Source organism: Labeo rohita, chromosome 20 (genome assembly GCF_022985175.1).
Source record: "Labeo rohita strain BAU-BD-2019 chromosome 20, IGBB_LRoh.1.0, whole genome shotgun sequence".
NCBI lineage: Eukaryota > Metazoa > Chordata > Actinopteri > Cypriniformes > Cyprinidae > Labeo > Labeo rohita.
Window position 1 is genome coordinate 20,573,104 of NC_066888.1, and position 23,284 is coordinate 20,596,387.

General features: G+C 36.7%; 1 protein-coding gene across 4 annotated transcripts in view; it reads right to left on the reverse strand.

Moving 5' to 3' along the window:
• Positions 1–23,284, reverse strand: part of stxbp5a (syntaxin binding protein 5a (tomosyn)) — a 110,986-nt gene that overhangs the window by 37,299 nt on the left and 50,403 nt on the right. For all 4 annotated transcript variants that reach the window (XM_051138365.1, XM_051138364.1, XM_051138363.1 and 1 more), the window contains exons 5-7: positions 14,904–15,038; positions 5,644–5,707; positions 3,800–3,883 (exon numbers count right to left, since the gene is read on the reverse strand). In XM_051138365.1, the coding sequence (XP_050994322.1) occupies positions 3,800–3,883; positions 5,644–5,707; positions 14,904–15,038 (283 nt within the window). The remainder of the gene's footprint in view (positions 1–3,799; positions 3,884–5,643; positions 5,708–14,903; positions 15,039–23,284) is intronic.

Genomic DNA, 23,284 nt, shown 5'->3' on the forward strand with positions numbered 1-23,284 from the left:
GGAACTGTGACACTGTCATACCTCTGACACATGCACGCACACAGAGGCCCAATTAGAGCTAAAGAGGTCTGCTGGCTTTACTGCAGGCAGCCACAACCCGCCTCTTCAGTCCAAAAATATTGCTGCCACTGCCCTCACACACACAAAACACATCATTCCTGCAGTGAACGTCAAGCCATCCGGAACAAGGTCAGCTGGCCATATAACTACTACTATAGATGTGTATACATAAAAAAAAACGATATATTAATTACAGCAAGCGCTTTCTAAGGTAATCATCAATACTACTGTTGCTCATTATTTACAGTTAGGGATTTAAACAATCCATTTTGTGCTTCAAATTATGTGGTTTGTTGAGCAGAGGTGTACTATTACTTTTCAAAGGGAAAACATCATACACTTACAGTGAGGCAGCAACCTGAGCCGTATCTAGAAACCAGAATATCTCTTTTGACTTGGGACAAAAAAACACCCTAGTAACTAACAACCCTAATCATCCTAGCAACCAAAAAGCAATGACATCCCATAAAGTATGTAACATACATGAAACTACTCGTGGCAGATCAATACAGGTGGAGCTGGGGAAGGTGGAGGGTTTTAGAAATCACTCTGTAAGCTACTACAGCGAACATAATGTAAAAATGTAGTTTAATTATATCTCTCTATGCATACAAAGAAAAAATTAAAGATGTGATAGAAGATTATTCAAATCTTTCCATACAGTGTCCATACAATATGTCCTTTATGCTACTTGCACTGATGCTTTCCTTATCCCTATTTCAGCATTTCCATCCATCTATAACAGCATAGCCCCTGGCCGCCTCAGTGCTAATTCTACTGCTCAATGCACCTCAGTGACCCCTTCAGCACTAATAGCTTCCCATGATCTGATATGATGTTAATTCTGCTGTCTATTGCACTTCTGTGACCCCTTCAAAGATAAAAAGGTTCCCAGGCAACATCTGCATAACTAAAGACAGTCTGATCAACCTGTTTGAGCCTTTTCCTGGTCTCCTCTTCATAATTATAAACAGAAAGCCACTATGGGGGGTCTGACGGACATTGGTGTTTCATTGTACGAGTGTGACTCTGTGCTGAGTCAAAATGACACCTTGCTACCCCAATGGAGTAGTGAATTGTAGGACATTTATCTCTGCTGTACTAATCAATCAAGTTAAATGAAGGCAGGAATAAATCAGACATCCAGCTAGGCACAGTCATTCATCAGGGTACAGATGAGTTGTCCTCTGAGAAATTAACTCTATCTCTCACACACACACACACACACACACATACAGCAACAGAGCAATGAGGGAGTTACAATAAGAGATGGGTTTGACGTGTGTGTGTGTGTGTGTGCTTGTATGTCTGGGGGAAAAAAAAATAGAGTGTGTGTCGGTTTTAATTCCTTTGCACTTTGCTTTGGGCACATCATGCTCATCATAATAACTAATGTACGCTGGCTGCCACTGTTGACAAAAGCCATCGAACCAGCTTAAACTGGAGTGGCAGATTAACTGTATATTCTACAGGGGATTTTCAGATGCATGCTAATAATTTCCAGGACATGCATACAAAAAGACTATTTCTGGAAAAAATAAATAAATAAATAACATTTAAAAAGCTGGAATGAAATGTTTTGAACCAATTTAAGAGATATTGAGCCAATGAGTGGATGAATAAATTTAGAGGCATAGCACAGCTGAAAGGGGACATTCCTCAAAGTTCATCCAGATTTTTGGGATGTTTTGGTAGTATTACTAGGTCATTCCGGTAATTTGGTTTAACCAAATTTCAAAAACTCCCCCTACTCAAATTTTTGATTTGGCTCATATTTTTTCCTAAAGAAAAAAAATAGCTAAAATATTAAATGTCATGGATTAATATTTACTGAGTAATCCACTGTTTTGTAGAGGGGGTCAAAATGTCAATTTTCAACAGAGTTAGAGGCAAATCATGGGGTGTAAAAATGACTTTAGAAAGATGGATGCATCATAATGTTATTTTTACACAGAGATTGGTACGTCTGTTAGTAAAATCTATTGACTTTAGCAATCTTTGTTGCATTATGTGCCAATGGTGACCATTCAAAAATAGGGAAACAGCACTTACGAAGTTATTTTTTTCAAAGCTTGTATGTCTGTATCTCAAGAAGTATTATAGATATCTTAATGCCCTTTTAGATTTAGGTCTCAACAAACTTTTCTTTAGCCATGTTCATTTTTAAGGCCCTATATGATTTGGTTTCAGAGATATTGGAATTTCAGTATGGCTCCAGGAGTAAATTGTACAGATTTTCAGTAGTGAAAAACCAAATGTGGGTTACTCTGCACAAATACAACACTTCTTTTCTTTTAAAATGTCTGAAGAACAAATAATGTTGAAACCAGAGATGTATCTTGTTTTCTTCTGTCAAAACTACTGCACTGAACATACCTGTCTGAGTGCCATAAATATTTTTTTCCAAAGTTTGCATGCATATAACTCAAGAAGTATTAAAGATATTGCAATACGAATTTAGATTTCAGTTTTTAATAAACTTTTCTTTCAGAATCGTCATTTTCAAGGCCCTACACTGTTCATTCCCAGAGATATGGGGCCTCAATATGGCTCCATTTTCAGATTGTTGAATATTACCAATTTTCAGTGGTTGAAAACTGGATGTTAAAGGAGAAGTTCACTTCCAGAACAAAAATTTACATATTATTTACTCACCCCCTTGTCATCCAAGATGTTTGTGTCTTTCTTTCTTCAGTCGATAAGAAATTATGTTTCTTGACAAAAAAAAAAAATCAGGAATTATCACCATATAATGGAGTTCAATGGTGCCCCCAAGTTTGAACTTCCAAAATGCAGGTAAATGCAGCTTCAAATGGCTCTAAACGATCCTAGACGAAAAAAACCCAAACGTTTGTCTCGTCTAAGTCTGCGTGATCTCTGTTTTTTCTGGTTCAATACAGTTAGGGTATGTCGAAAAACTCCCATCTCATTTTCTTCCCCAACTTCAAAATTATCCTACATTGCTGTAGAAGTACCGACCCAGTCTTTACAAACTGAACATGCAAATATGATCATACACCCTTTACAAAAAAAGGTAAAACAGCGATGTAGGAGTTTTTCGACATACCCCAACTATATTGACCCGTATACGCATTGCAGAGATGAGACAAGACGAGCATTTGAGGTTAAAAAGTATATAAATTGTCAATTTGTTTTGAAAATGGCCGAACGTTTCTCTAGATAAGACCCTTCTTCCTTGGCTGGGATTGATTAGAGACATTTGAAGCTGCATTTAAACTGCATTTTGGAAGTTCAAACTTGGGGGCACCATTGAAGTCCACTATATGGAGAACATTCCTAAAATGTTTTCCTCAAGAAACATAATTTCTTATCGACTGAAGAAAGAAAGACATGAACATCTTGGATGACAAGGGGGGTGAGTAAATTATCTGTAAATTTTGGTTCTGGATGTGAACTCACCTATAAGTCCACTTTTTAAAACATTCCAGAAAAAGACCATTGAATTGTACCATTGTGAATGAATGATTAAGAATAGGGCAAATTTAGCATCCAAATACACCACACACTGCCACTCATTCTTCTCAAATACTAATGTTCCTTTGATGCTGTAGCGCCAAGCTGAACACACTATGTGCCTACTTAAAGAGATCTAATCAGCGTCCATTATTAAAATCAAAACATCTCATGAATATTTGTGCAACGCATTTCCATATTCTAGGCATTTGTGCCACTGCAGGCGGCAGGAGCCTGGAAAACAACATTGTCGGGCAATACATACCTCGTCGTAAGTGTACCGGTAGTCAGCTCTCTTTGATTTCAAATCCCACAGCACTACGATCCCAGCCTCAAATCCTATTATGAGCTGAAACAAGAAGAAAGATGTGGGGAGAACAAGAAAAGAAGGAAAATAGGCCATCAGTCTGTTGAGCCTGACCTGTAAACTGATCCGAGTTCATGCAGGAGGCAACGTAAATCTGAAAGTTAATGATGTGTCTCATCAAAGTAAACATTAAATAGTTGTTAGAGAAAATTCAAGTCATTTCATCTGATTGTTAATCCAAAACAAACATTTATTCATACTTGAGCAAAATCAATGAATCAGGCAAAACATTCTGCTCAAAATATGGAAGAAATGTACAAGTTGTTATCATCATAATTCAACTCTACATTTATTATGAGAGAAACAAGCTCTCATTTCCATTACAAACCTGTGTTTTTCTGGGAATTTTCTTTGTTTTACACTTCAATTTCATCCTGTACTGCACATAGTTACTGTATGACTTTTAAGATACATTTCTGGTGGTTTTTTAAGGGATAGTTCACCTAAAAATGAAAATCCTGTCATTAATTTCTCACTTTCATGTCTTTCCAAAAAAATAAGACTTTTGTTCATCTTTGTAACACAAATTAAGAGATTTTTGATGAAATCGAGAGCTTTCTGACCCTGCATAGACAGCAAAGCAACTACCACATTCAAGGCACAGAAAGGTAGTAAGGATATTATTAAAATAGTCCATGTGACATCAGTGTTTCAACCTTATTTTTGTGCGCAAAGACATAAAAAAAGACTTCATTCAACTATTTCCATCATCAGTGGTTCAACCGTAATTTTATGAAGCTATGAGAACAATTTCTTCTTTTCTGTGTTGTGTCAAAGACTAACACAGAAGAGAAGAAATTGTTCTTGTTGCTTCATAAAATTACGGTTGAACCACTGATGTCACATGGACTATTTTAACAATGTCCTTACTACTTTTCTGGTCCTTGAACGTGGTAGTTGTGTTGCTGTGTATGAAAGGTCAGAAAGCTCTCGGAATTTATCAAAAATACCTAAATTTGTGTTCTGAAGATGAACGAAAGTCTGAGTGGTTTGGAACGACATGAGGGTGAATAATTCATGAAAGAATTTTCATTTTTGGGTGAACTATTCCTTTATTGTAAATGCATGGAAATGAGTGGTCAAAAAATTCATCAAAATATCTTTTAAAAAATACATGTCTCCTGTCATCTGAGCTCAAAGCCTCTTTGTTTTTAAAGATTCAGTGATAGTCTGTGAATTGATAAAGTGTCAGAGTTCTGTCAGCCAAGAGGGAAGGACAATGTGTCTAAGGACTTTAAGACCTATTAAGAATTGAGTGGACCTGTTATGGATCGATGCCCCGTTCAGGGGCAGAAGTGGGATGGGAGGGAGAGAGAGAGAGTGGATCACCACTGTAAAGGCGCCTATGAGGAGCTCCCAGCTGCTAGAAAAAGAGACAGACAGTTTGTCATCCATACGAAGGCAAAACCACAGCAGGTGTTTGCTGGTCTCTCTGCTCCCATCTGACTGTGCGCTGGCAATTAGCGAAGGTAAAATGAATGTCTAAAAAGATGCATTTGGAAGTAGCTGGAGCATTTGTTCATCTCCTTCATATCTCCTCGATCATTTGTTTTCAAAAACAACATAATTTGCTAACAAGCTGTGTGAGATTAGACCCAATTATGAACTGTGCTGCACTGTAGGAAAGAAATGTCTTATGAGTTCAGAATGGAAAGAACAAGAGCTCTGTGTGAAGGGAAATGAATTATTCATGTCAGGAAGTGTTGATTTGTTTTCATGTAGCTGTGTAGGCATCGCCTTACCTTGCCCTCATCCATAGGATTGTCACTAATGTGAACAACTGGGCCAGGGTGGGCCTTGGAGGACCTGCAAAAGAAACACAGGTTTGGGATTGGTGTTAGTCGAGGAGGCAGGATAGAGGAGTTCAAACACATAACAGGAAATACAGTATGAAGACAGTGAGGAATGGATCCTTGGGGATGTGTGTGTGTTTGACTGTGTGAGAGACTACAGTTCAAATGTTTGGGGTTGGTAAGATTTTTTGTTTTAAAATACACTGCCCTCCAAAAGTTTGGAAACACCCCTGGCAAAGTGTGGTTATAGACGATATCAGCATAAATCCTTATCATTTTTTGGTGCAAATACATTAAAGTAACTTGACATTATCATTGAAGACCAGCAATAATAATTTTCATTTTGATATGGAAATATATACATGTCAAAGTCAGACATGCCCCTTTGCCAGCTGTGATGCCTGGTTACTGGTTTAAACTTGGCCCAGGTTTTTAAAAGATTTTTGGGTCAGCACACCTTAACAGCTTCAACAATGGATTGCCAATTAAGTATAGAATACAATGAATTTAGGCCCAGATTATGCAGAGCTGCAACAGCTGCTAAAGGTGGATATTCTGATGAATCGAAAATATAATTTTTTATATAAACTGTTTATGTAATAAAATGTTTTCGTAGTTTGTGTTGTCCCTCATCAGTGCAAAATTATCACAAATTAAAAAAATGAAATGAAAATGATTCATGCCAATATTGTCCAAAACCCCACTTTTCTAGGGCGTTTCCAAACTTTTGATGGGCAGTGTAAGTCTCGGCGAGGACGCATTTATTTAATAAAATAAATACAGTAAAAAAACTATAATATAGTGAAATATTATCACAATTTAAAACAACAGCATTTCATTTTAATATATTTAAAAATGTAATTTATTTCTGTGATGGTAAAGCTGAATTTTCAGCAGCAACTACTCCAGTCTTCAGTGTCACATGTTCCTTCTAATATCATTCTAATATGCTGATTGAATAATAATTTATTAAAAAGTGATTGTGATAATGAGTATGTTTCCCAGCATCCACCAAAGATTGAATAAATCAGTTCAACTGGAAAGTTTAATATGTCATACAACTAATAATTAAAAGATTCATTATCAAACATTTCTAAAATGAAAACTACATATGTGACCCTGGACCATAAAACCAGTCATAAGGGTCATTTTTTTAAATTTAGATTTATATCTTAATATCTTAATATCTGAATAAATAAGCTTTCAATTTATGTATGGTTTGTTAACATAGGACAACATTTGGCCGAGATACAAGTATTTACCTTAAAAACTATCTTTACTTCTTATCCTAATGATTTTTAGCATAAAAGAAAAATATTCTTGGCTATTACTACAAATATAGCCGTGTTACTACAGACTCTCTATGGGATGACAATCCCTTTCAACACACACCAGCACATATTCCTAACACACAAGTATCCCACAGATAGCATAAAGACACTGAAACACAAAACCAAATATCCTTAATAAAAGAACAAACCATTTCACAAATAAAACCATGATATATTCAATCTTGAGAGTTTTTCAAAACAATTCAAATTCCCCAAAAGGTTTGATGGCATGAGTTTAGACAAGAAGTCCAGCACTAGCTGGGATCATAGAGATTTATCGCCACTAAAATGGGAATGTCTTCTTTAACAATACATCACAAAATCCAAGAGTGGGATTCTTGCCATGCAAAGCTGTTCAAAATGAAAGGGTTTTACATAATGCATCGAATAATTCATGTCAGGCTCCTATAGAGGCATCTTATATTTGATGTTGTCCAACTGAAACCTAATCTGAATTTTTCCATCCAGATACTTACTCCATTAGGCTTTTGAAATATGAAATGTATAAGTCTCCACTGACATTCAGACAGTCAGCTTCAACCTCAAGATTATTCACAGTTAAAATTTCATTAAATACATAAAAGAAGCTCTGAGATCTCCCTAGGACACAATGGTGTAAGCGAGAAATTTTACAAGACCACTACTGCCCACTCATTGCAGCCAATGAATAATACGCCATCATTACTTTAGTTAAGAAACAGCCCAGTAGATCGGAAAGAGCAAAATGTTTCATTCTAACAAGTACAGGAATAATAAAAAGACAGCGTGTCTGCTAAACCCTTCTCTCTATACATCACAAAACAAGCTGCCTTGACATCAATAACAGCTACTTTAGCTAGCAATAATGTGGACGCCCATAAGCCATTGATTGTACTGGCAGGAGTCTTATTCCTTTGTACCCTCTGACTACCCAGCAGGCCAACTGTGTTGTTGACGGCTCTCGGGCACAGCCTTAGACGCCTATAGTGGTGACAGCCGTGGCATAGACAGGGGTCCTTCTCTCCCCTCCGGCTACATTCTGTTGAGCTACAGCGTGATGAGGAGCGACGGAGCCTTATACGTCTGTTACGGTGATGGAGGTTCGACAGACAGGGGTCCTGATCTGCGTCTCTCTCCTCCAGTGTTTTTTGGGTGTCTGAGATGTGACTGACAGGTACATGGGGAATAAAAATCTGTAGCACAGGGCCTCTCACCTGCTCACCATTACAAAATGACATAAAAGGGGTGTTCAAGTCACAATAGCCGGGTTTCCATCCAAAATTGTGAATTTCGCATACAACATTTGTGAATATTTACCATTTCAATCCAACGAATCGAAGAGAATAAAATCTGATAAACCGGTACCAAATATCACAAAAAAAGTAGAAGTCATTGAATATTATGATTTTTATATATAATAAATTACTTGCGCCTTAGAGAGAGCAGATGAAATACAATATATGCGGTCACTGCTTTTAAAGGCAAACAACATTTCAGATGCTGTGCAATGAGATCGATCCGCTGGTTACTCAAGTTTTCCCGTCTAATAGCGCAAAGTCTTTTATCTTTGCATTTTTAATTAATGTGCCCCTGTAAACTTATCTGAGATCACAGCACTAGCAAACAATAACAATCCAACAATTTAATCAGTTCTCTATGGATAAAATTCAGTCCCAACCTACTTTTTGTTTGTTTGTTTGTTTGCTTGAGGATGCACTTTATCGGGCTTCAAAATCTCAACACCCATTCATTGCCATTATAAAGCTTGGAAGAGCCAGGACATTTTTTAATATAACTCCAATTGTATTCATATGAAAAAAGAAAGCCATAATCCTAGGATGGCTTGAAGTGAGTAAATGATGGTGTAATTTTCATTTTTGAGCATTGTGTTTTCACATTTAAGGCCAGTTTTAAAATGGTACTGTCATGTTATACTAAAGACACTCAGTGAAGAATTAGCACTGAAAAGGTGTGGATGCAGTTATTTTTGGGCCTGACCTTATTGAATATGCATTTGTAGGAGTTTCCCTTTCAGACAAAATTTATTGGAAGAGACTATTCAAATGAATCACACAACGTGTTCAACTAACGTTTGTGTTTGTCAAATTACTGGCATTATTTAACGGCCAAAAAAAGCATGTCTTGAACTATTTTGCGCTTGAAACGGCTGCAATTATTGTTGCTAGGAGGAGACACCACAGAGAACAGGGAGCACGTGGTAGAAGGGAGAGGATTTTTTCCACATTTATTTGGAATGCCAGAACACATTATGCGAACTTATCATTTGCCAAGCCATGTTATTTTTAATTTGCTTCAGGAAATAAAAGACAACTTGGAACCCTCAACTAAGAGTCACGCAATACCAATTCTATCAAAACTTCTAGCAAACCTCCTCTTCTTTTTAACATACTGTGGCTTCTTTATTTCTTTATTCTTTATTTGCGACACTGCTAATTTGCATTGCGCTAGGTATATTGCGTTGGTCATTATGTAAATTATTTCACCCAAAATGAAAATAGCTCATAATTTACTCACCCTCCAGGCACCCTAGTTGTATATGACTTCCCTCTTTCAGACGAATCCAATCGAAGTTCTATTAAAAATCATCCTGGCATTTCCAAGCTTTATCATTGAATGGGCGGGTGTTTCTCGTCAGTCCAAATCAAGTCCAATAAAGTGCATCCATCCATAATAAAAAGTGCCTCACACAGCTCTGGGGGGGTGAATAAAGGCCTCCTGTAGCAAATCAATGCATTTTTGTAAAAAATATCCATCTCACCAACACATGCGCAAAGCCGACGCCCTACATCATCTGCCCCGAGCTGCTTCTGATACCTGGCCCGACCATCCAGCATAAACTAGATTAAAGTGATTACTACGTTTTAAATGGAGGCCTTTATTCGATTTTAGTCTATATTAGTTTGAAAATAACTCAATGAAAATGATCCAAAATAGTAAAGAAATTCAATATCAGCCATTTATTGGATCAGCCATAAAAATGATGTGATTAAGACATTTAACACTAAAACATTAAAAGCACATAATGTTAATTAAATAAATTGAGTGATATGTAGATTATCATATATTCTAATGACATATTGTCATGATCATATTCTGTATCGATATTTGCTGAGAAAACCTCCTCAGAGATACGCATTATCATGGCAAAAAATGTATTCAACCGATAAAAAAGACAAAGTTCACACAAGACACGCACAAAAAAATTGAGGTACTTCAAGCTTGAGAATTACTTGTTACCACACTTCCATAGAGAATAGGGGGCATGATTAATCTCTTTCATTTCATTGCGTTTTTAAACAATCCCAACAGTCCTAAAAATACACGTTAATTATTTGAAATAATATGTAACTAAATGTCCATTTGAGATCCTAATATCACCACATGAATAGATATAAAACAGATTAAAATATATATCTAAAGCCTCCATTTGTAAGTAGTAGTATTCATCTTATCAGTCTGATATGATAAAAGCTTCAGTAATCTAGTTGAAAAGAAAAATGTAATGTACTGTATTCCATCGAGAAATGAACCTTTCCTCACCCGGCACAGTAACCAATTTCAGTTCATAAGGTCAACGACTACATTCACCACAAACTGAGCACTGTTTAGTTAAAGGACAGAGAGTGAGCGGCAGAGAAAGAAAGGGAGGAGGAAGCAGTAGCACCCACACAGAGAGGTCAAGGTGGCAAGCGTGTTGATACAGTGACGGATGTTAACTACTCCGTTCCCCAGACCTTGAGATCCTAATTTACGTCCCCCCAGTCCCCTCCTATCCCTCAACCCTTACTTTGGAAGGAACAGGCTGGTTTTAGAGAACTGATCACCATGGCAACAAGAATAGGATGGGTAAAATCTCATTCTGTAACTGCCGCCCTCACTCTGCACTGTGTCTCATTCACTCAAGACACCTTATGATTACATAATTTCACCGTTTCACCTACATATAGCCTCCTACCCACATTCCTTTTTTGAGGTCCAAAATAATTATCACACTAAATGTACGCACCTCTTGTTCTCACGCTTTCTCTGATTGTGAGAGCGCATGTTGACTTGAAGTTTAATTTCCTGTCATTAGGAAAAACCACAGGGAAAGAGCAACACAGCACAGCATCCGCTTCCATCCCTACCAGCTGTGTGTATGCACGTGTACACGTGCGGAATCCAAGATGCAATTTGCTCACATTTTAAGTGAGTGCATCCATTTGCTTTAAGCAGTAACACCTGTCGTGCAAATCGAGTCTCCGAAATGGATGTCAGGCGGTTAATAGACTCTATATAAATATCATAAAGGTATCCTCTATATACTTTTTAATGACAGTACGATCCTAGCATGCCTCAAGACCTACTGCTGTCTGCTTAACCTTGGCCAAGGAGAGATCCATACATCAGTGTCTTTGTTGGCAGAGATCTGGATTTATGACTGTCACACAAAAAGACATGCACAGACTAGAATCGCAGAGACAATCTGTTTGTCCAGAGGGCATGCTGGCGTTTCCTTGCGCCCAGTCTGTGCACCTGGGAACAGCTTAAAAATTAAACCACCTGCTATTGTAACCCCTCTAACATGCCTCGATGTCTCCTTGTCAATGTGGCATCACACCACTCTATTATGCCCAACCTCAATCCCCCGACAGCCCACACAGTCAAAGTGGCAACCGACATGCCCCCGTACTCTAAAACAACACTGCGCTATTGACACCTGCAGCAACAAACTGTTTTTCTCAATGCCTGGCCTTATGCCCACGTCACCCACCACCATGTTATCATGCCTACAGCAGAGTGGCATGCCAGATTTCTCTCTCTCAAACAGGCACAGACCATCTTGGTTAGCTGCTGTGGTGTAGCTACTACTGTGAAGTGCATTCTGAGAGTGTGTTTATGGAAAAGGAGGTTTACGTACGCATTTGAATAGCACTGACTTTAAAACACTTGGTAACACTTTAATATAGGGACCAACTATTGAGACTTAATATAACATAAATAATGTGTTTTATTAAAACATGTAGTAGAAAACCCATGAAAGATTTTTGTTTTTTAAAAAATCCACATCGTTTTTGACATATTTTGGACTATGGGGGGCACCATTATTTTTTAATGATGTGAAAAGAATGCCCTTGGTGAGCTACTTCTGCTACCTGTTGCTATTTTTACCGCAGTACAACTCGGAAAATAAAATACTGATACAATGCCACATTGTGTGGCTTTTGGGTGTAATTTTCAATTGGAGAACAACAAGAGAAGCAATGTAAATCTTCACTGCTTTCCAGCCGATAAGAAGAGGAGAAAAGAATGAGAAGATGCCTGTGGAAATAAAGCTTCCTAAAGACCCACGTCTTTGTTCTTTTCACTTTAGCCCTGATGCCTTTGAGGATTTTAGTAGACCACTGCTACTGAAAGAGCTTACAAATGGCGGAGACAAGAAACGCTAGATGCCATCCTGGCAGGATGTAAACATGTCAGCACTTGTCATGATTTCACTTGATATCCAGAAAATCCTTGTAGGGACAAAAAACGGGGGTACAGCATTTGGTTTAAGCTTACGCTTATATCCATTGTCATCTGTAGGCTTTTTCAGTAGCTGCGGTCATCGTATCAGTATTTTATTTTCCGAGTTGTGTATTCTCAATTGTGATGCAGTAAAAATAACAACAGGTAGTGTCAGTAGCTCACCTAGTGCAACTATTTTACATCATCAAACTAACGCCGTCCCCCATAGTCCAAATTATGTATAAAACGACATGGATTTTTTTAAATAACGTAAATCTTTCATGGGTTTTCTACTACGTTTCAGTAAGAGACATCATTTACGTTATATTAAGCCATACAAATCTTAATACCTGGGATTCCCTTTAAATATAATATATATGATTAATTATGGTTAGAAATTAATCTAGCATGAAAAATAGTGATGCATCCGATGTGTTTAACTTTCTCAACTGTCATGCATTTCAAAATTACGTCATAAATTTGATTATTTCCAAATACAAATCTTTTTTTTTAAGTTATATCTATGGGGCTTTTGCCTTTATTTGATAGGACAGTTGAAAGCACACAGGAAAGCACTGGGTGAAGAGGGGGGGGCGGGATCGGCAAAGGACCTCGGGACGGGAATCAAACTCGGGTCGCCAGCAGCATACTTGCGCTATATGTCGGCTATCAGTGCCGACAATACAATACATTTTTGACATACAAATTATTCTCAACACTGTTATTGCTAGATATTTCCTCATTAGAAAACATGTATTATTCCTTAAAAAATGGTGGCACTCAATAAATAACATTATTTGATGAATTCATCAACCTAAAAAATATTTTAAAAATATATATGTCCATCAATTTATTGAAAAAATATTATATATACATATATATTTTATATAGACAAATACAGTGTTTTATTTTATATTTTAAATGGTCTCTCTTTTGTGCAAGATTTATTTACTGTTAATTGTAATAATGTATAGTGTTAAAATATTGGTGTTAATTTGTATTTAGACATATATTTAGTAATTTGAAAACTAAGAGAAAACAACACTGGCCATTGATGAAAAAATTTATTGGAATATCTAAAATATTTATTTTATTTTTATTTATTTATTTATTTTTTTTTTAAGGTTCAGGCCTTAAGCGATCGTCCACCCAAAAATGAAATTTCCATCATTACTTACTCACCCTCATGTTGTTCCAAACCCATAAGACCTTCGTTCATCTTCGGAACACAAATTAAGATAATTTTGATGAAATTCAAAAGCTTTCTGATCCCGCATAGAAAGCAGCACAACTAAAATAGTCCATGTGACATCAGTGGTTCAACCTTAATTTTATGAAACTACAAGAATACTTTTTGTACGCAAAGAAAACAGAAATAATGGCTTTATTAGACAATTTCTTCTCTTCCCTGTCAGTCTTTGATGCACATTTATGAGAGTACCATGATGCATACATGTGGTGCTGCTGAAGCTGGAGTCGGCATTCTGACGTAGAACCTGGATATTCTGTTGCGTTGCTGTCTATGCAGGCTCAGAAAGCTCTCGAACTGAATCAAAAAGCTTAATGTGTGTTTCGAAGATGAACGAAGGTCTTACTGATTTGGAACGACATCAGGTTGAATAATTAATGACAGAATTTTTATTTTTGGGCGAACTATTCCTTCATTTTGTGCCCTTCTTGTGGAACATGCCTTTAACATTTATTCAATGTATTGCCTAATAATTTTCCATTGTACTTTAATTGTGATTTATGCTAATTTTATGTTATTGACATATGATATATATATATATATATAGATGTGAGTTTGTGTTTGAGAGAGACAACATTGAAAATGCCCTGCTCAATGACATTAGAGTAAAGCCACGTTGACTTGCTCATTTAGTCTGTCACTACAGGTACAACAGCAAAGGGCGGAGCGGTTCTTTCAACAATTGCCCTTCCTGTCGCAAGGGACACGATGAGTCTGTCTGCGAGTGTTCGTGTGCGTAAGTACTAAAGCAAGAGGCAAGACAGGACATCTGTCTATACTAACACTGATCCGATCTGACACCTGTAAACGCATATGTGTGTGCGCGTGTCTACACTGTCTGGGTCTCAAAGGCACTGTAGCCTTTTCAACGGGTCAGGGAGGAAAACAAAACTGCTGACAAAATGTTGGAATGAATAATTGAAGAACTCGTGGTACCTACGGAGAAGAGCGATTGAGGGAGAGCAGGTGAATTGACAATTTAAAACAGCATTTGACTGAAATGATTGTGCAGTTACAAATAAAACATAACACGGCTACAGGAACAATGACAGATGTGACATATATGATATATTACAAAACAGATTTCAGGACTCAGTGAGATTACATTTCATTTCAAATGTGTGTGTGTGTGGGGCACTCACAGTTCAATGGCTTTGTTCCACATGATGGTATATCCTGAGAGCGTAAAGGACTCCACATTCACAATGTGGATGTTTCCTCGTTCCGAGCCGATGTACAGCCATTTACTTTGGAAGGGCAGATGACAGAACGTTATCCTACAAAAAAAGGAACGAAGAGAGTAAATTCGTTATTATTTCTAATTCATAAAAGAACAGAACCATTGAAAACATCATTTCTTAGATATCTTTTTTATCTGAACTTATAAGCAAATTCAAAACGAGACATATTCTATTCTCCAGTGTCATATTAGGTTCTTCTTGTCTGATGCCATCAGAGAAATTGTTATAGTATTTGAATCAACACTGAATCTTGATCCAGCAGGGTGTATTCTCATACATCATACTTTATATGGTTTGGCTGGCCTAAAATTCACCGGAAGATGTAGTATATTGCTACAGAATGAATGTTTGAGCAACCTCACAGAAGAGCACAATGGATTAGATACAGTAGAACTCATGCCCTTGAAGGTTTCTTTTGGAATAACAAACCATTTCAGTTCTATAAAATAGTGGGAAGGTAATATGAGATAGAAAGATGGACTGTGCAGTCATGCATGGATTTAGCTGAAATGGGAATGTTGTATTGAAGGGGTAATTCACAGCTGACAAGATTTTAATCTAAGGGTTTTAATAAAAGTTGGCTGTTTATGCAGTAGAAACTGCATATAAACAGAAAAGGTGTTGTGGTGAATAAAGGTAGAAAAGCTTCAACACCCATAATGCACTTTGCATGAGCAGGGACTTTTGTTGACAAATAAATGGGGACATCTTGATGCAGGTAAAACAGAAAAATCATACACATTGCTCATTTACTTTACTACAATACAAAGCCGGTTGACAATTTAGTACTTGTAATGTTCTCAAAGCAAATAGATTAAATAGTGATTCAGCGATTAATGATTTTTTTGAGACTAGTGATCTCTTTTAGATTTTTAAAAATGTGCCCAGACTTATTAAGATACCAAAGTCTGCACCCATACTGTGATTTTAACCCATAACACATTTTTCCCCGTTTAGTTCAAGACCAGTTTACCTGAGATTTATTCAAATTTTATAGACTCTATGTCAACAAAATGGAATCATACGTTTACTGCTCCTAAGCAAATTAGGAGACACATCTAAAACTGTTCATAACATTTTCAGCTCCCTCAAGTCTTCATAACAATGAGAGAGCAACCTCTGATAAATAATAATCAAAATCATGATCAAAATCATGAAACTTACACAATTTAACAGCAATTTATTAACAGTTAAAGTTAAATTGACATTTTAAGGCCCTATGAATTATTTTTACCAAATTCTGTTTACCATTAATTTTTTTTTTTGGTTTTTGGTTAAACAGTTTTGTTGTTTATTTTTTTTTTATTTATTTTTATTTTTTTTCAGAAATACTGTATTGTGAATTTACATTTTTCTGTTAAATAAATTCTGGTAAATATTTTGTTCTAGTAAATATACCTTAAAAAATAAAGTTTTAATAAAAATTGTATTATTAGTACTAGTACTATCATTACATAAAGTAATATACTGTCACAATTTCTTCAAGTTAAACCAAACTTTTATTTTGATGGGTTGCTGTAAAAAGTTCTTGTTTGTATATGATGATAGTTTTTCTCAAAAGAAACTGTAAAATGCTCATGAAGTTACTCTCGGAGCAGTTCTAGAGATTATGTTTATGTGTTCTTGTGTTCATATTTTGAGGTGGCAGAGGCTGAAAACACTACAAACGCTATGTTTCTGTATGTTTATAAACAAAACCACACGTCTGCACTATTCATTCACACAGAGACGTCTTGTCTTGCACTGCCTGAACTCTGTGTATTCTGGCTCAAGGCAGTTAGGGTATGTTGAAAATCTCCAATTGCAATTTCTCCCTCAACTTCAAAAATCATTTCAAAATCGCTACAGAAGTTCCAACCCAAAGAAGATCAAACACCCTTTACAAAAAAATGGTAAAAAGCAATATACGATGATTTTGAAGTTGAGGGAGAACATGAGATGCAAGTTTTTCGACATACCCTAACTGTCATGAACTGTAAAAAGACGGAGGTCGGGAAGTGCAAGACAAGACAAGCGCTTGACCGCATTTGGGATCGTTTGAAGTCACATTTAAACTGCATTTCGGAAGTTCAAACTCGGGGCACCATAGCAGTCCATTATATGGAGAAAAAAATCCTAAAATGTTTTCCTCAAAAAATATAATTTCTTTACGACTGAAGAAAGAAAGACATGAACATCTTGGATGACAAGGGGTGAGTACATTATCTGTAAATTGTTGTTCTGCAAGTGGACTTCTCCTTTAATATAAGTGTACTGACCTACCAAAATTGACCTATCCAAAATTGTACAAATTCTGTAACAATTCGTGTTCTTTAGTAAATTTAATTTTTATGACTAGATTCCATGATTCCGTCCACGTGTTCTGTATCGCAGAAATTATAGGGCCCTAGATAAGCCTCACCGAAAATAAAATTTAGCATGTTCAAAGTCAGAATATTGACAGTCACATGCTCCATCAATGAACCACACAGTTTTCTTCCAACCAAATATGTTTGCATGTAATTTATGTCATTCCTGAGTATAAAAACGCTTAGTTTAGCTTGAGCTGCAGTTCTGCTTGCTCAACTCAAATGTACTTTGCTGTATGTCCCAGAGGGATGAAAATGCAGGAAGCTCAGCTACCAGAGTCAAAGACTGGGCTTCTGTTTAATCACCACTAAAACTGGCATACTGTATTACTCAGTCTTGGGCCTATCGAAAGTATTCGTTTTCCAAAACTCACATGCATCTTCATGAACAAGTGTTGTTTTTTTGTTTTTTTTTAAAGGTGGAGCATATGGTATCATTTTATGAACAAAAGGCTTGTTTGTTTTGGTGCTGTGCAAACGGCTTGCCTCTCACCCCTTTCACACTGCTTTTTCCCTGCAACACAAGTGCACACACGCACACACACACACACACCTGCCCCTAACACTTCACACCAGCACCTTGCAGCATCATGAATATATTCATGAGTGGAAGAGTGTTGAGAGAAATACCATGCATCAAACTCAACACACTTCTTTCCTGTCTATCAGACAGATGCGCATGGAGAAGACACTGAAAGACGACATAAGTTAGACTGCTGACTGCTCTCTATTTTTCTTTCTCTTGAGAGAGGGCAAAAACAAAAAGAAAAAAAAGTAAGAGAAAACATAAGAGGCTTTTGTCGGCGTCAATAGCCTTATGGTTAGTGTGCCGACATATCGCGCAACTGTGCTCGCAGCGACCCGAGTTCGAATCCCGTCTCGAGGTCCTTTGCTGATCCCACTCCTCTCTCTCCACCCAGTACAGCCCACAAAAAAGCCCCCAAAAATAATGTTATTTAAAATGACTGAATGATAAACTCTAAGAGCATAAAAACACAAACAGCTTTCAGAAGGCACTCATAAACACATAGTTTAAAGAGATAGAATGAAAATTCTGACATTAATAACTCATTCTCATGTTATTCCAAACCTGTAAGAATTCTGTTCATCCTCCGAACATAAATTAAGTTATTTTTAATGAAATCCGAAAACTTTCTTACCCTCCATAGACAGCAATGCAATTGACACGTAGAGACATCAAGACCCAGAAGTTAAAATAACATTTTAACGTAGAGACATCAACACGTAGAGACATGACACGTAGAGACATCAAGACCCAGAAAGGTAGAAAGCACATTGCTAAAATAGTCCATGAGACATCAATGGTTTAACCATAATTTTATGAAGCTATGAAAATGCTTTTTATCCTTACTACCTTTCTGGGCCTTGTCAGACGTGTCGTGTGTCAGTCACGTTGCTTTCTATGCAAGGTCAGAAAGCTCTCAGATTTCATAAAAAAAAATCTTAATTTGTGTTCTGAACATGAACAAAGGTCTTTTAGGTTTGGAACAACATGAGGTTGAGTAATTATTGACATTCATTTTTGAGTGATTAAACCCTTTAAATATATGCACAACAGCTCTACACATATACACATATCATAATTTACCTTAAACTATTCATTTAAATGAATAATTTATATTTTTATTTTATACAATTATACATTACTTGATAATTATGTCTACATTATGACAATCTCAAGTAGGTGAACATTCTGTCAAAACTACTATCCAATTCTTTAATTGCAAAAAGTTTAAGTGGAAAAAAAAATTCTAATTTAGGTCTTTTCTGGCACGTTTTCCATAATTAGCTAATGATCCTTCTTTAATTAATTCATTAATTAGCACAGGAAACAATTAATCACATCTATCACTTCACTACGAGTGTGCGTGTCACGTAACAGAGAAAATTTAACACAACATCTGCACATCTACTCCAGGATGACTAGGCAAATTTTGAGTGCCAAATCAAAAAACATATATTTGTATTTTTTTCTATCATGCCTGGGACACTCCATTCACATGAGCTAATGATATTTTGCATCTTCCAAAAAATCTGAAATCATTAATTTTCCTCATAGAGACCAATCACTGCTTCGTGCCACGTAGGTAGTTTTTACTAGAACCAGACACAACCACAAATATCAACAGCCCTCCACGTGTGAGAGTGAGGTGTGCATTTGCGTTCAGATGGCTTTTCTGTGACGGTGTGACAATGAGCTAAATGAGTGTATTAGCATGACAGACGGATGCCCTGCACTCCTGACATTTGGCTTGCTCTTTACTGAGCCTTCGTCCTGCAGGGACACACACACACACACACACACACACAAGCAAAGAGCAAATCCATTCAGGAACAGACTTAAAAACCTGCCAACCTCCCTGATCATTTGTTATGTTACAGCAGGATGGCATCATTTCAGCTGTAAAACATTGTGTCTGTGGGTCATAACGGCTTCAAAACGTAAACATTGCCTTTCATTGGCATCATATGGGAAAATTCATTTTACAGCTCTGAATGAATGAGACACCGAGCTCACTGAACAAATACAAGAAGATTCATAATCAACGACAATGTGTTGCTTCAGGCAAGCCAACCGTATAAAACACACAATTGACCAGCTGCACATGTACAACATGGAGGAAAAGAATCTGCTTTGAATGAGCTCTAATTCGTTTCCTCCTGTAAATGTTTGTAAGAACAAATGTGCAGCATTTAAATCAGTTGAGTTTTTGTTTTTCTTATGCGTCAGAATGGCTTGAGTGCAGCAAAAGCATTTGAAGTCAACACAGTCTAATATCTTTTTCCTCCAAAATGCTTTAATGTGCAATCTAGAGAGCGTTTTCAGGGAGCACTTTTAACGTCTATGCCAGGAAAGAGCATTTTTTAACAGGCTGTTCCTCTCATCCCTCTCTGGTTGTTGTAACATCTTCCGACAGCTTCCTGTCAGAACGTCAGCCTGTGTGATGCCCACGGTGTCCTGACAGTAGGTCGAACTATGTTCCTCCCAAAAATATACTTTCCAAAAGAAGCATCCTTCAACATCACAGCCCACATGCCTTTTGTGGGCCGATTACTGTTCCTGAAGGGATGATTGTTTGTTGTTCTGTTATTGTGTGTGTATCGGTTGAATTAATATTTTGTCTCTTATTATTAGTAATAAATGTATTTTTAGATTATTATATATATTTTACATACACCTTGCAGAAACCCTTTCAGAATCATTAGAAATGCTAATTATTTTACCAAAAAAAAAGAGGGATCATACAAAATGCATGTTATTTTTTATTTAGTACTGACCTGAATAAGATATTTCACATAAAAGACGCTTACATATAGTCCACAAGAGAAAACAGTACAATTTATAAAAATGACCCCATTCAAAAGTTTACATATACTTGATTCTTAATACTGCGTTGCATAGAGTTTTTTTGTTTAGTGATAGTTGTTCATGAGTTCCTTGCTTGTCCTGAACAGTTAAACTGCCTGCTGTTCTTCAAAAAAATCCTTCAGGTCCCACAAACTCTTTGGTTTTTCAGCATTTTTTTTAACCCTTTCCAATAAAGACTGAGATTTTGAGATCCATCTTTTCACACTAAGGACAACTGAGGGACTCATATGCAACTATTACAGAAGTTTTTAAACACTCACTGATGCTTCAGAAGGAAAAACGATGCATTAAGAGCCAGGGGTGAAAACTTTTGAACAGAATGAGGATGTGTACATTTTTCTTATTTTGCCTATATGTCATATTTCTTTTTCATTTAGTACTGGCCTTCACAGAAGATACTTACATGTTCCAGAGAAGACAAAGTAAGATCTTTAAATTTAAAAAGTTTTGACCCCAAGGCTTTTAATGCATTGTTTTTCCTTCTGGAGCATCAGTGAGCGTTTAAACCTTCTATAATAGTTGCATATGAATGCCTCAGTTGCCCTCAGTGTGAAAAGATGGATCTCAAAATCATACAGTTATTGTTGGAAAGAGTTCAAATACACGAAAATGCTGAAAAACCAAAGAATTTGTGGGACCTGAAGGATTTTTCTGAAGAACAGCGAGCAGTTTAATTGCTCGGGACAAACAAGGGACTCATGAACAACTATCACTAAACAAAAAAAAAAACAGCTGTGGATCCTTCAGGTAACAACACAGTACACAGTATTAAGAATTAAGTGTATGTAAACTTTAAACAGGGTCATTTTTATAAATTCAACTACTATTTTCTATTGTGAACTATATGTAAATGCCTTTTATGTGAAATAACTTTTTCAGGTCAGTACTAAATAAAAAAAATAACGTATTTTGTATGATCCCTCTTCTTTTGGTAAAATAATTCACATTTTGCAGATTCTGCAAGGTGTATATACACTTTTGACTTCAACTGTATATTTTTCTACAATTTTATTTTTACATTTAGAGTGATGTTACTAGAAAAGTAGTACATTTCAAAATAATTATACATATATAAAATTATATCGCTCAGAAATGCGTTGCATTAGACAAGTAAAATGAATGCCAATTCATGTTAACTTTACAGCTCAACACTGAGACATTTTGTTTGCACTCTGGAGCATAGCTGCCCCACTGCAGCCTCAGGGGTGAGGCAGGTCGCAAAAGGAAACACTTTCTAAATGTCAGGCACACAGACACATCAGTCCTATACCTATGACCCCTGCCTGTACTTTCGTAGGCAGATACACACGTGCAGAGACCCTCAAACACACACACACAGCGTTATGTAGTAAAAACTTGTTCGACCCTGAAAGCCGCTGTTGGCGAGTTGTCACTCTCATCAACAGAAGCAGTGCAGATTATAAGTGAAGGGCTGCCTCATCTCTTATCAGAGTCAACAGCTGTCCAAACCGAATCAGAAGGTTACAACCTTCCTGCGCTGATCTATAGCTATGAGTGTGATTAAAGGTCTCACACATTCTTCAATTCTTGCCACAGAGCTACAACGTTGATTGAAGTGTCCTTAGTATGAACACGTCACTGCTGAGGATAATGTTTCAAATAAGCAACTTTTTTATGCTTGTAAAGGGGACTTGTCATGGAAAACAGGATTAAATAAAACAGTTTGACACGCAGTGTAAATGTACTCTAACTTTCAGAACTCAAAACTCACCATTTAGTCTACGAAGCTTTAAAAAATTGCTTGTAAATCTGCCTGTTTTTAACACTGTGCATAACCAAGCACAATGCAATGAGCCTTACTGTTTTGATGGTCATTTAAACTGACAGTTCAACCGAAAATGAATTTTTTTTTTGATGAAATAGACAGCATATACAACAACACAACTACCACGTTCAAGGCCCAGAAACGTAGTAAGGACATTGTTAAAATAGTCCATGTGACATCAGTGGTTCAACCGTAGAACCGTAGACCAAAGACTGACACGGAAGAGAAGAAATTGTTGAATAAAGTTATTTTTCACAACATTACAGTTAATCCACTGATGTCACATGGACTATTTTAATGATGTCCTTACTACGTTTCTAGGCCTTGAATGTGGTAGTTGTGTTGCTGTGTATGCAGGGTCAGAAAGCTCTCGGAATTCATCAAAAATATCTAAATTTGTGTTCTAAAGATGAACGAAGGTCTTACGGATTTGAAACAACATGAGGGTGAGTAATTAATGAGAGAATTTTCATTTTTGGATTAACTATTTCTAAATTATTTATGGCAAACAGTGCAGGAAACCTTCATTAACACTGTAATTCATTTTAAAAACTAAATAAACTGCTTCTTTCTGCATTAGTTAAAACTTTTCTCTTTTCCCACTACTGTTTGCAAACATGACTACACATGTTGTCTCGCCTCCCTGTGCGACCAACAGAGAAATGAGTGTTGTGTTCTGTGCTGCACCTGGGTACCAACAGTGAGAGAGCAAGTGGAAGTCAACTGGAATAATAAGGGAGTGAAAAAGAGAAACAGA